Source organism: Protobothrops mucrosquamatus, unplaced genomic scaffold (assembly GCF_001527695.2).
Source record: "Protobothrops mucrosquamatus isolate PMUCROS unplaced genomic scaffold, P.Mucros_1.0 scaffold336, whole genome shotgun sequence".
Lineage (NCBI taxonomy): Eukaryota > Metazoa > Chordata > Lepidosauria > Squamata > Viperidae > Protobothrops > Protobothrops mucrosquamatus.
Genome location: NW_015386674.1, coordinates 655,563 through 668,615, shown reverse-complemented (window position 1 = coordinate 668,615; position 13,053 = coordinate 655,563). Strand labels below are relative to the sequence as shown.

General features: G+C 40.1%; 1 protein-coding gene across 1 annotated transcript in view; it reads left to right on the top strand.

The window, feature by feature from the left end:
• CACNA1A (calcium voltage-gated channel subunit alpha1 A) overlaps positions 1-12,094 on the top strand; it is a 181,525-nt gene extending 169,431 nt beyond the window's left edge. Inside the window, exons 44-46 of the mRNA XM_029284026.1 lie at positions 1,666-1,913; positions 11,387-11,833; positions 11,864-12,094. Coding sequence (XP_029139859.1) covers positions 1,666-1,913; positions 11,387-11,833; positions 11,864-12,094 — 926 coding nt within the window. The remainder of the gene's footprint in view (positions 1-1,665; positions 1,914-11,386; positions 11,834-11,863) is intronic.
• The last annotated feature ends 959 nt before the right edge of the window (positions 12,095-13,053 follow it).

The window sequence follows — 13,053 nt, the reverse complement described above, 5'->3', positions numbered from 1 at the left end:
GATAAACAATCTCACTAGTCATTAATTTTATTTATTTATTTATTATTTGAATTTATATCCCGCCCTTCTCCTTGCAAATGAAGTCTCAGGTAAGGAGTAGGGTGTGCCTTGGGGTTGCGGGAGATCCTGGGAAGTTCATTCTCAGGAACTGAAAATCCTCCCTACCTAAAATCAACAGAATTTACATCCCTTAAGTAAAGAGACACTCACACACAGCCTATGACAGACATTGCAGCCCACCCACTTGAGGCACTCTTACTACCTTGCTTCTCCACTGTGCGCTTTCAGCTCCCTCTCATATTGGGGCTGGCCAAAAGAGCAGTTCCCCTCCATGCACAAATAACTGCTTTGATGGGGTACAGGAAAGAAGCTGAAATCTTCAGGATTTCAGCTTTGTTTTTGTAACCCACCAAAGGAGCTTAGATATCCTCTGTGCACAGAAGTGAACTCCTTTGGCGGGGTGTTTGAATGGAGCTGAAATCTTAAGGATTTCAGGTCCATTTCTGCACCCTGCCAAAGGAGTTCAACTCCCCTCAGCAGGCAGCTCTTTCAGACAATTCCAGAGATGAGAGGGAGTCCCTTTTGGCAGAAAGCCAGAGTTTGCAATCTTTCCTACTAGCTTCTCCATTGACTTTCTGGCAGAGAAGTTTGTAAATGACAATCACAGGAATGCAGGGCACTTGGCAACTGAAGTAGTGAACCAAGGTGCCAAGTACCAAATCACAATCAAGTGATTGCAGAAGTGATGATGCAATATTTTGCAATGGCCAGAAGTATCTTATGGGCCGTAAAGCATCTTTTCTGAGACCATCATGCTTCCAGAGTTCCAGACTATTGTTAAACAAACAGCACTACCCGTATTCCTTTTTCTGGGATGGGAAGCTAGTCTTCCCCAAATGCTGGGTCACATAACATTGCGAAACCACTAAAATGGTTAAAATTGAGGGAAGGGGAGTTGAAGTTCAACATTTTGTTAGAACCCAAGCATTATTTGACAATGTGTGAATCAAGCCATCATGCTTGAACTACAATATAGTCTCATTTGTTTGGACACTGCGTAAGATATACTTTTTTTTCATTTTTCTGTTTCCTATTCTTAAGAGATGTAAACTACCCAGAGTTCCTGGGTGTCACATAATGCAATAAAATAAACAAATATTATGTGAATAGAGTTAATATGTTTCTTTAATCCCAATTTAGTATTAGTCTGTGCTATATGAGGTTAGCCAATGGAAACGCGTACAGCCTACAAGCAAATATTTCAAATATTTCATCAGCATCTGACTTGGGGGTTCACTGAAAAACAATCCTAATTTGGCTGCATGGAGGTCCAAGTTCAGACATTACACCAATTTATTGAATTATTCTCCTTGATCTAAATGCTCACTTGAGAGAAGAGAACCTAGAAAAGCAATTTACTCTGTAGAAAGTAATATACGCTTTGGAGTCTAAGTCTTGGGCACCAAAGTATATAATGATTACCTGTTTGACTATCCAAGCCAAATAAAATGTGCCTTCAATGTTTTTAGTATTTTGTCATACTTTACTCTTTTTTTTTGCTGGCTTGTTACGCAGAGCATTAACAGGTTATCTTAATATCTTCTATATCATTGATTTAAAACAAATGCATTGGATTTTAAATTGTTTTGTTTTTCTCACTGGCAGGTCTGGGTACAGACCTCAGTCTGACTACACAGTCAGCTGACCTACCTCCGAAAGAAAGGGATCAAGAGCGAGGCAGGCCTAAGGATCGGAAGCACCACCACCATCACCACCACCACCACCACCATCACACATCTTCTGACAAGGAGCGATATTCACAAGAGAGGCATGAATATAGCCGGCCTCGATCCAGAGATCGACGTTGGTCCCGTTCACCCAGTGAAGGCCGAGAACATGTGCCTCATAGGCAGGTTGGTATGGCTTTCCATTCCATATTGTGCTTCTAAGGACTGAAACAAGTGCCTTTAGTATTGAGAAATGCCTATTTGCTTCAAGAGTGTCAAACTCCAGTTATCCATCTATTTGTGTAAACATGCTAATACTGGTTAGTCAGCATTGTTTTACAATTTTGGTTCAGTCTGAAAATTGTCTTGCAGGATTAAGTATCTAGTTTTCAGCCAATCAGTTGTTTCTGAAAGATCACAGCCACTTTTTGCAATTATAACTATCCCTGCCAGTTCTCCTCTGCAGCATCTGGTACTCAAAAGTATATTTTCAGGATATGGAAATAGGACGGCTTTACCATAAGATAAATTACTGCTATTTTCTCAATGGTAGAAGCAGAAATAGAAATAAACAACAAGGTATTGGTATATAAGATCTCTGTAAGGTACACTGTCTGACTGACAGCACTCCTGAGGTTCATCTGCAGATCCCGATTCCATTGCCAGTTTTAAAATAAAACAATCTGCCAGTTTACTGAATTTCTGCACATAAAATGAGAGCAAGACAATTATTTTGTCTTTCTTCTTAAATAGCACAGTTCCATTTAGCTATCATAGCTAACAATTCTTGATAGATATGAACTTGGTTTATCGTTGTGCTTCTTCGGCCTATAGATTTATATCCTTCAGATATAATTCATTTCTGTTTTCTGTTTTTGTTTTTCTTAAACTAAAAATATTCAATTAATTTATCCTCCTAGTTAATCTGTCGGTACACTAATAGTTTTAGTTATTTGTATTCTTTGTCCATGTTATTTTTTTAACAGCAGATATCATAAGCTGGCTGTTTTAAAATGAATTCATAAAATGACATTTGGAGTGCTGTAAGACAGAGCTTGTGACATCCCAACTGCCAAATGTATAACAGCCTGTGTCTCCAAGGGTAAACACTTAGGCATTTGTTACATTTATGAGATGCCCTGAGGATTATTCAAACTGTAGGTTTACATATTTATTTTTTGCTCAGAATTGGTTTTATTTTTGGAACAACAAAAAGCATGATTGGCCCTGGACAGAACAGATGGAACCAGTGAGATTCCCTTGCCTAATCTTACCAAATAAACAAATAAACTATGATTGACTCCATTGACTGAGAAAATCAGTTCGGACTACCTTTAAAATGGCAATCTTTCTAGTATTTACATCAACAATTGTAGAACAAATTATAACTATCTTCAGCCAGTATTGCAATTTTCAGATTCAGGGAGCCACGCTGTGAGCAATTTACATTGTTTTTTCAAAGTCAACTTAATTCAATTCAATTTTGTAACAGTTCGTATGTTGGTACTCATGGTAATATACAGGGCTTTTTTGTCATAGAATGCTCAGAACGGAGTTCCGGCACCTTTTTTGGATGGAACCTTGTAGGGTAGGCAAGGCAGGTTGTATGACGTGTGTGAGTTCCGGCACCTTTTTTTTTTTTTTTACCAAAAAAGCGCTGGTAATATATATATCAGGTTCATATAGACTGTTTTCAACTTGTAGATCTCAAACATGTGGAAAAGATGTGAAATAAAGAACTACCATTTGTCTGCTAAACCCATACTCCCCCTGGCTGATTAAAGCAGCCAGATTGTGATTGGCTTTGTGGCTGGAGATGTAATTAGCATTTGAAGTGGGGTGACATCAGTATGCTGATGGCACTGAACTCTGTGACTCCTCCCATGAAACACTGAGGATAGAAATCTGGTAAATAAATAAATAAAGTGGGACAAAACCAACAGATTTTCATATGACACTCTTACATGTAGCACATGTAGGAGTTATTGGCTACTAAGACTTTGCTACCTTCTGCTGAGGTTATGGTTCATAGGCACCACAAGCCTTGAAACTCAGTCCACAGAAATTCGGGGTTCGTGGTATAATTTAAGCTAAGGATTGTCTCTCAGCCTTACTTGGTTGTTGTTTTAATTTAATATTGGAGAAGGAAATAGTATGTATGCTGCCTTGAACTTCTGAAGGAAAGACAGAAAATGGCTGAATAATAATAATAATAATAATAATAATAATAATAATAATAATAATAATAATAATAATAATAATAATAATATCAGCCATTTCTCTTTCTAGAATTTATAGAGCTGAATCATAAAAGATCCTATGCTGCTCCATACATTAATTTGACTGAAGTAGACACTGGGTGGGGGTTGTGTGTGAGAGATGAATATAAATAACTAGTTTTCCCTGCATTAGTCCTTCTTTGGTTTCCTTATTTTGGATTTCTTAGTACTATGTAAGCAAGAGATCATATTAAAATGGGAAAAAATCATGTTCCAGAAAAAAAACACCACCTTTCCAAAAGCTCAATGAAAGTAAAGGAGTGGTTGTAGCTGATGAACCCGTTAAAAGCAGAAAAGGTATTCCTTGTTACATAAATCATTTATGGCTCTAGGAGCACTTGCATATTATGTGTATTTGTCTTTAGAAAGAAGTATAAGCTTGTTTAGAATTTACAACATTTTTAATTCCTAGATAAGGGAATATTATAGTCACAGTGGCTTCATCTTGTTGTCATTCACCTTGTTGGCTCTTATCTAACAGCCACTGTATCCAGTGCTATTTGAAGATCTACCCAATCTTCCTTGACTAAGACAATATTGAGCTATAGAAGTTGATTACATTAGTATATTGAAGATACCTTACTCCAAAACTCCTAATGACACTCACCTATCGATACTGAAGAGAGTTGAATGTTTTCACAAACTTGGACTTATTCAATTCCCCAACTAAATTGAATCACAGAGGAGACTGAGAGGCTTTATTGTTGGATGAAACATTTAAAGTATCTTATCTACAACTTTTGTCTTCGAAAGATGAAACTGATTTCATGATGCAGGATAAGGCAGTTCACTTAAAACCTTATTAGGACTTAGTGGTGATGGGATATGGGGAAAGAACCATGCACAATTCAAGAGCAGCTGCAGGTTCCTGGCCAAACAGAATTAGTGCCTATGCTGGAAACTGAGGTCCTAAGCACCCTGTCAGCAGTGCAAGAGAACTGGCAATTTTGTCCCTTAAGCAATTTTTAAACATGCTATACTGGATATGTGCGACTACCAGCATATTGTTTTAGTGGTAAATTTTAGGAAGTTTTTTTCTTGCTACACTCCATGCACCCTAATCCTCCATGATTTGTGGTGTTTCAGGAAATCCTGCTTCCCTCTGCTCAGGCTCATGCTGTCAAAAATTAGTGGATTCGTTCCATTTTTTGACACATGAAGAGTATCTGGGATGCAAAGCTGAACCACATACGTTTCTTGTGATATTGACCTCTCCAATTCCAAGTTAACACCTTAATCATACCACCACTTGTACTACATAGAAGCTGTGACAATATGCTAGAGCCAAGCTGGCTTTTGCCAAGCCTCAAAGGCCTATCTGAGTTTAAGTTATTTGTCTCAAGTTTTTTTATTGCTGTTGAGTCAAGGAATGCTCACTTTTTTCTATATGGTGGCATTTATGATTTGAACTGTTAATGTGTTAATTTTTAATTAGATGAACTTTGATTATTGACAAAGCCCTGCTCTGCTACTTCATTCTGGAAGGGAGATATTCCTGGGAGAGATAACTAAAGAAAGCCAGAAATTTATGGCAAGAGGATATAATTCTAACAGAATCGCCCAAGGTGTGAAGATCATCCTAGCTGACAGCTAAAGCAAGTGGGCATTTATGTTGGGCAGCAGCAATATAAAATATGATGAAGGCAGAAAATTACTAAAATTTCTAAGACAAAATTGCACTAAATCACTAAACAGCAAATGTATCATTTCATACTGCATAGGACAATGATAAATCATTCCTGTATTTTACCAAGAAGATCACATGGACAGAAAGAATAAAATGATTGACAATATATGCCACACTATTAGCCCCTTAGGTCAGATGGCACTCAGCAGGAGTGAGGAAGAGCTGAAGATCTTTCACAGTGCTAACATGGCTAAATTAAAGCCTTCAGAATGTTTAGTTGTTGACGTTGCCAGGAAAGAAAAGAATATCTGAAGCTGCAAAGAAAGAATTACAATGAGAACAGGAAACATAAGGAACATGAACATGAGAAAGTTCAACAAAATGAATGGTGAAATGAATCAACATTTGACATCATAGCCATCGCAATATTGAGATGGGATGGAATAGAATTGGAAAGTTTTACTTAAAAGATATCACTGTTTATAATTTCAGGATACTTAAGACAAAGAAGAAATGGCATCACTTTCATAGTTAGGAACAGTATAGCAAGAACAATCCTTAGCCATACCAAGTATTGATCAAATAATATCAATTAGTTTTTGTGGTCAACCCTTTAATATACATATTCAAGTGGATGCAAAAGAAGAGAAAGCTGATACAAAAGAAGAAAATCCACTGATGCGAAAGAAGAGAAAGCTGATGAGTTTTATATGGCTGGCTATATAAATCTACTAAATAAATAAGTTCCAAGCTAAGCTAAAGTGGTAGAAGCCAACCAGTTTCTACACTGTGATATTGTGCATATATCCACAGTTTGTTAAAATGCTCTCAATCATGCCTCTGTAAAAAGTGGCCAGGACAGAAGGAGAAAGATGTGCTCTCCTCATCCGATGCAGGAAATGCAGATGCTGGTTTGCACGCTTGACTAAAGATGACAGTGTGGAGAGACCAATTCAGATTGTTAGTTATCTACACTCCCAGATACTTAATACTGTTGTCCACCTCTACAGCTGCATCCTTAATACAGAGTGGAGTATGACTATGCCGGCTCTGTCTAAAATCTACAATGATCTCCTTTGCTTTATCAACATTTAGAACCAGGTTACTTTTATTGTGCCAGTCCACCAGAACCTTCACCTCTTCCCTATAAGCATCTTCATTGTCATCCAGGATAAAACCCACCACTGCCGTGTTGACTGCATACTTCACAATGTGATTAATAGCAGATTTGGCACAGCAGTCGTGGGTCATCAAAATTAACAGTAGCGGACTCAGGACACAGCCCTGTGGGGAACCCTTACTCAAGTAGATGGAAACTTTGCAACTCGCACAAACTGGGCCCTATCAATAAGGAAATCAAGTATTCAATTATATAAATGGGTATTAAAACCTAATAGGCCCAGTTTGTTCACCAGATGCTGAGGAACAATTGTGTTGAATACCAAACTAAAATCAACAAACAGCATTCGCACATAAGTATTATTTACCTCCAGGTGCGCCAAGCTAAGATGAAGCACACAGGAAAGTGCATCATCTACAGAGCGATTCTTCCAATAGGAAAACTGTCATGAGTCAAATGTAGGGGGAAGGCATGAAACCATGTAGTCCTTTACCAATCTCTCAAAACACTTCATAATGGAAGTGAGTGCAACTGGATGGTAATCATTAAGGCATGTGATTATAATTTGGGGGGGCACTGGTACAATAATTGCAGTCTTAAAACATGATGGAACCATAGCCTGATGCAACGAAAGATTGAAGGTGCCTGTGAAAACTGTGGCCAGCTGGTCAGCACACTCCTTAAGTCATTATCAGAGACCCGCAACTTTCTGAGTGTTGACTTTCCACAGACCTTCCAAGCAGCAGCTGTATCAAACCTGAGCATCTGCTCATCAGGAAGGGGAACAGTCTTCCTTGCTGGAACGTTGTTTGTGGCCTCAAACCATCCAAAAAACATATTTAGCTTGTTTAGAGAGTCCACATCGCCCTTACAAGTCAGGGAAGCTGCCTTATAATCAGTAATTACCTGACTACCTTGCCACATACGTCTCAGGTCCATAGGATCTTGAAAGAAATTCTGCACTTTCTGACTATAGGCCCACTTTACTTATTTTATAGCACATCTCAAATCAGCTCTTGCTATTCTAAGTGCTGCCACATCACCTGATTTGAAAGCAGTGTTTCTCACCTTCAACATTGCACGGACATCCTGTGACATCCAAGGTTTCTCATTTACTCGTATGATATCTGAAAAGAGACTGCAAAAGTTCAAAAAACAGGAAAAAAGCAAACTGGATGTCAGAGCAAACTGGAAATTACTATGAAGAGAGCAGACATCAAAAACAATAAAAACAATATTCTCAGGAAGAAACTTTAAAAAATTCAGAAAGCTGTTAAAAGAAACAACAAGCAGTATTACAACAGTATTACAAAACCAGTCTTGGAATTAAGAAAGAAGATACTGGAGTGGTGGATAGCTTCTATATTTTAGGTCAATTATGCAGGAATATGCTGCATATTAGCACTTGGTAGAGTAACAACTTGGAAAAGCTATGCAGACATAGGGATATCTCTATATCTACCGAGATTATAATCACAAAGGCAATAAGTGATTGGAAGTGAGAACTGGACTTTAAAAAAGCAGGATAGAAAGAATATTGATTCTTTTAAACTGTGGTATTGGAGGAAAGTCTGGATAATATCATGCATACCCAAGCAAATAAATAAAACTACCATTGTGCAAATCTTCCTAAAGTTCTCACTTGAGATACAAATGAGCAGGTTCAAATTATCACAATATGCACACATGATATGAAGACCTAGCTCTCTGGAAAAATCTATAATGCTGAGAAAAGATAGAAGGAAAGACCAATAAGCAAGGTGGATGGACTGAACTGCAGTGGCAACCAATTCACCACTGGAAAACCTAAAGGACAAGGCTGTGGACAGATCCACCTAGAAAAATTCTATTTTATATGATTGCTAAGAGTCAACACAAGCCTGATGGCACATGAGCAATCATCAGTGCTCACATACATTATACACACATAATTGAGGCTACATTAAAAAAAATACTGTCATGTAAGGTAACTGTAGTGATTTCCGTGTTTTTATACGCTTGAAGATCCTCTTTTGAAATTCTGTAGATGTATATCCCACAAAAGTCTAAAATATGGCAGTAAATGTAGGCCAGTGTGATTAATAGTTAAATGGTTGGAGTGGGGTGGTCCAGATTCTAGACCATATTCAGCCATGAAGCTCACTGGATAACTAAGGAGCAGTCATTTTCTTCAGCCCAACCAACTTTACCAGGTGTTGGCTGTAGAAGAAAAATAATCTGAACTCTGTTATGTGCATATACTAGAAACAGAAATAAAATACTAGTAGAAATAGAAATATTAGCTACTAAACTCCTATCATCTGACAAATATTTTTATAATTTATGTTTGATGAGTGGCATTTAGGCAACTCATGGCATCACTACGAGAATTCTATGAAAGATCAGGATCAGCAGCACTGTTTTTAATCTGACAAATAGTGTTGAATCTATACATGACTTGTTCATGCATAAAAATAGATACATGTGATATCAGGAGTTTTTAACTTTGGGCCTAATGTCTGAAGAAACATACTTTTCTACAGATAACACAATTCATCCTAAACTAAAGCCCATACTTTTTGCACAATCTAGCCAAGTGCAAGAGGCCTTTTGGTTTTTAACATCAGACAAAGGCTCCCTGGATCAAGTCATTGTGTACCCCAAAGGTAGCATATCCTCTTCAGAAGGCACCTAGCATTATAAGTGTTTATTTATGTAGTATAAAATACTAAATAATATTGAGGATAAGGCTTATTTGCTATGATGGCCCAAGCTGTACAAGATGGTTTAACACAGATTGGCTTTTCAGCGTCTTCCAATGTCTTGTAACAGGATACTAAAGATTCTTGCAGAAATTGATCTGATCATACCATCAACCCTATGGATAAAGTGAAAAGCATAATTTTACACATTGTAGCAGGACATCTACCATGCCAACCAATTATTGTGATCAAGCACCCCAGGTGCTGTGAGTGCTTGTTGTCAGGCCTACTTATTTAGTTCAAAGACTTGGAATTCTTTGATGAAAGATTGCTTCACGTGAAAGATGTCAAAAGAGTCAGCCAGTTGTAGTTTATTCTGTTTATAATTGTAAAACATATCTTGCTTACAATGCATATTTAATTTTTGAGTTCATTTATATTAACAACATTCATATAGCAGGTGTAAATCTCAAGTAAATGTCTTGAATGACCTTTGTGAAATCAACAATTATTGACGAATAAAGGACGGGAAATTAGAGCGTCTGCAGGTGTAACATACAAATCATCAAAACATATACAAGCCCTTACTTTGAAAACCCCAGTCAAAGAATTGCTACATATGTATTAATAATGTTGAGATCCATAAGTCTAATAGTTTCAGCCTTGAACATTTCTGGGAATTGATGTTTCTTGCACCATACCTTATTTTCAGGGATACTGTGAGGAGCTGGGTAGAAATTTATCTTATTTGGAGGAAATTCTATACATCAAAATGCAGTTAACTGGGAATTGCTGCTGAGGATAGATGCCCACATTGCTCAAGACCTTCTGAGAATATGGCTTACGCAAAGGCCTCATCACGAATAGGCTATTAACTTACTTCACACACACTCTTGATGGGAGTCATAAAAAGTGAAAGCCAAAGTGATGTCTCTTGAGGGCAGTCCCTAAATGCATCTCACAAGTGTTTGACTGCTAGGCATAGTCCAGATTACCCAGAGCTTTGCTCCTTGAACAGCAATACTGTTGCTATTACAGTACTACTCCATTTATTTAGCAAAGACAAGCTATATAACAGAACTGTTTTTCCTTCATGGATTTCATTGCCTTTTAGGAAATCTGAGGTGGGGCTTTATGTTGGATTGAAGTAGTGTGTATGCAGTGAAAATAATGCATGATCTTATCATTAGCAATTGTAAGCAACATGAACAGAAGATTGATGATCAAAGGTATCTCAGGTACAGGACATCAACACTCTAGTGTCTCCTTCAAGAGTTTGGCTATTACTAATGATTTCAGATTTCCCTCATCTTTCCTGTTAAATCCTCTCTCCCACTTCCTGTCATTTCCTAAATCCTGTCCCTATTTATCCTAATTTATCACTTTCTTTTCCAACTTCAAATCTTTTCTCTTTTAATTTTTTTCCCCTGCTATCCAGTTTTTGATAACATGCTTTGCAAATACATCCTACCTCACCTTCTCTCCTACAAATATTTTCTTTTGTATTTAATCAATTGCTTCCCCCCATGCCTTCTTTCTTTCTTTCTTTCATTCTTTTGGAAGAACACAGTTCAATTTAAAAGCTTTTTTACTCCTTTTAAATCCTTGGAACTTACAAAAATTCCATTTCTCTTTTTTTGATTTTGGTTTCCTTTGGATTTTTTTTTTAATTACAAATAATTATTATCGTCCTTTGTGTTTTCCCTTGCCTGCCTTCCTACCCTCTAATCCACCCTGATGTGGCTGTTGCTTTAATTACTTTTCCCATTCATTTATTTTTATCCCTTGCCTTCCTTCCCCCTTCCCCCTCCGTCCTTGTCTCTGTGTCACCCAAACCTCACCCCCCCCCCGACCCATTCCCAATCCGGCCCCTTTTCCCTCCTGTCTCTTCTTGGTTGATTTTCCTTGTATATTTTTTCTTTTTGATTTCCTTTGTTTCAATTTTCGTGTAGGGCAGTAGTTCCGTAAGTGGGAGTCCGGTCCTCTCAACGTCTGGCACCAGCACCCCGAGGCGAGGACGCCGCCAGCTCCCACAGACCCCTTCTACACCCCGGCCACATATCTCCTACTCCCCCGTGGTCCGTAAGGCCATCAACACAGGGGGCCAGCAGCCACCGCCGTCGGGGCACCCCAGCCGAATAGCCAGCCCAGCCCCCCGGCGCTACCCCTCGCTGCCTGCCGAGCACCACGTCTCCGAGCGGCGCAGCAGGTCTCCGGCTCTGGAGCGACACACTGTCCCGCCGCGAAACGATTCGCCTCGCGGCTACCGCCAGGCCAGTAGCCGGTGGTCGGCGCCACAAGTCACCGAGCCCCCGCCGGGGCCTCGTCACGGCAGCGGTTACCACCGGAGTCGGGACTACGGCAGCCCCGCCGGCGAGGAAGCCTTTCCCTACGAGGCCGTGCAGCAGCAGCAGCAGCAGCAGCAGCAGCCGCCGCCGCCGCCGCAGGGGAGCAGCTCAGGACGTTCGCCCAGAACTTCCCGGGTGGGCGGCGGCGGCGGCGGCGGCGGCGGCTCGTCCTCCCTCTCCCCCTACAGACACGGGCGACGGCTCCCCAATGGATACTATCACTCACACGGACCAGCCAAGTCGCGCGGGACAGGCTCGCGCAAAGGACTGCACGAACCTTACAGCGAAACTGACGAGGACGACTGCTGCTAGCCCTACCAGCGGCTTCACCCGACACGTGCGCGCGCACGCGCCACACACGCACTCCACACACATACCCCGAAGGGAGGAGACGTCCCCAGGTTGGAGGAGGGGGGCAAAGGCGAGAGGAGGACGGAAAGGCCGAACGAACTGCCGCGGCCCATGGCGGAAGGTATCCCGGAGGAGAACCCTGCAGTTGTTGGAAGGGGGGGGGGGAACTTTTTATCTTTTGTTGGGGGAATCGGGGGTCGGGAGGGAGGAAGGGTCTGGGGGTTGGGGGGAGGCTAGGGAAGCGAGGGGTGCGGGAGATCCGAGCATGCTTATCTTTTACAGATCAAGGTGTGTGGGGTGAGTGAGTTGAGGGTGGGAGGGAGGGGCGTCACTCAAGAATTGACAAAAGAAAACGCACTCAGGTGTGGGGGGGAAAATGGGGGCCGCCGCCGCCCGAGAGCCCCCGGGGCTTCACCTAACTCTGCCTCTGCGAAGCAAGACCAGGAGCCGCTTTCCCCTGGGGCAGATGGGAGAGAGGCAGGAGGAGCCTGTCGACCTTAGCAAAGACATTCTAGAAATGTTTAAGAAACAAAACAAAAAAAAAAAACCTTTTAAAAAGATGCAAAAGTAAACAAAAAGACAACCCTGGGCTTCTATTGATGAGTTTTATCATCTCAATTTACCTGATTAACTTAAATGTTTTAAAAAAAAAAAAACAAAGTTTGCGACCTGACGTTTTAAGAGGGTGTTATGCACACAAATACACGTCCCCAACACACATATATCACACACACACACACACACAGAGGAGTGCTTGCTGGTTATACCAAACCCTAATATTACTGCCTGCAGAGATAATAAAAAAAAAAGAAATAATACAACAAAAAAACAAAAAAGGACAAAAATAATTGATAAAAATTAAGCATTTTCTTCTGATATTTTGGTCCTGCTTGACAAAGAAATGACATCAGAATAATAAT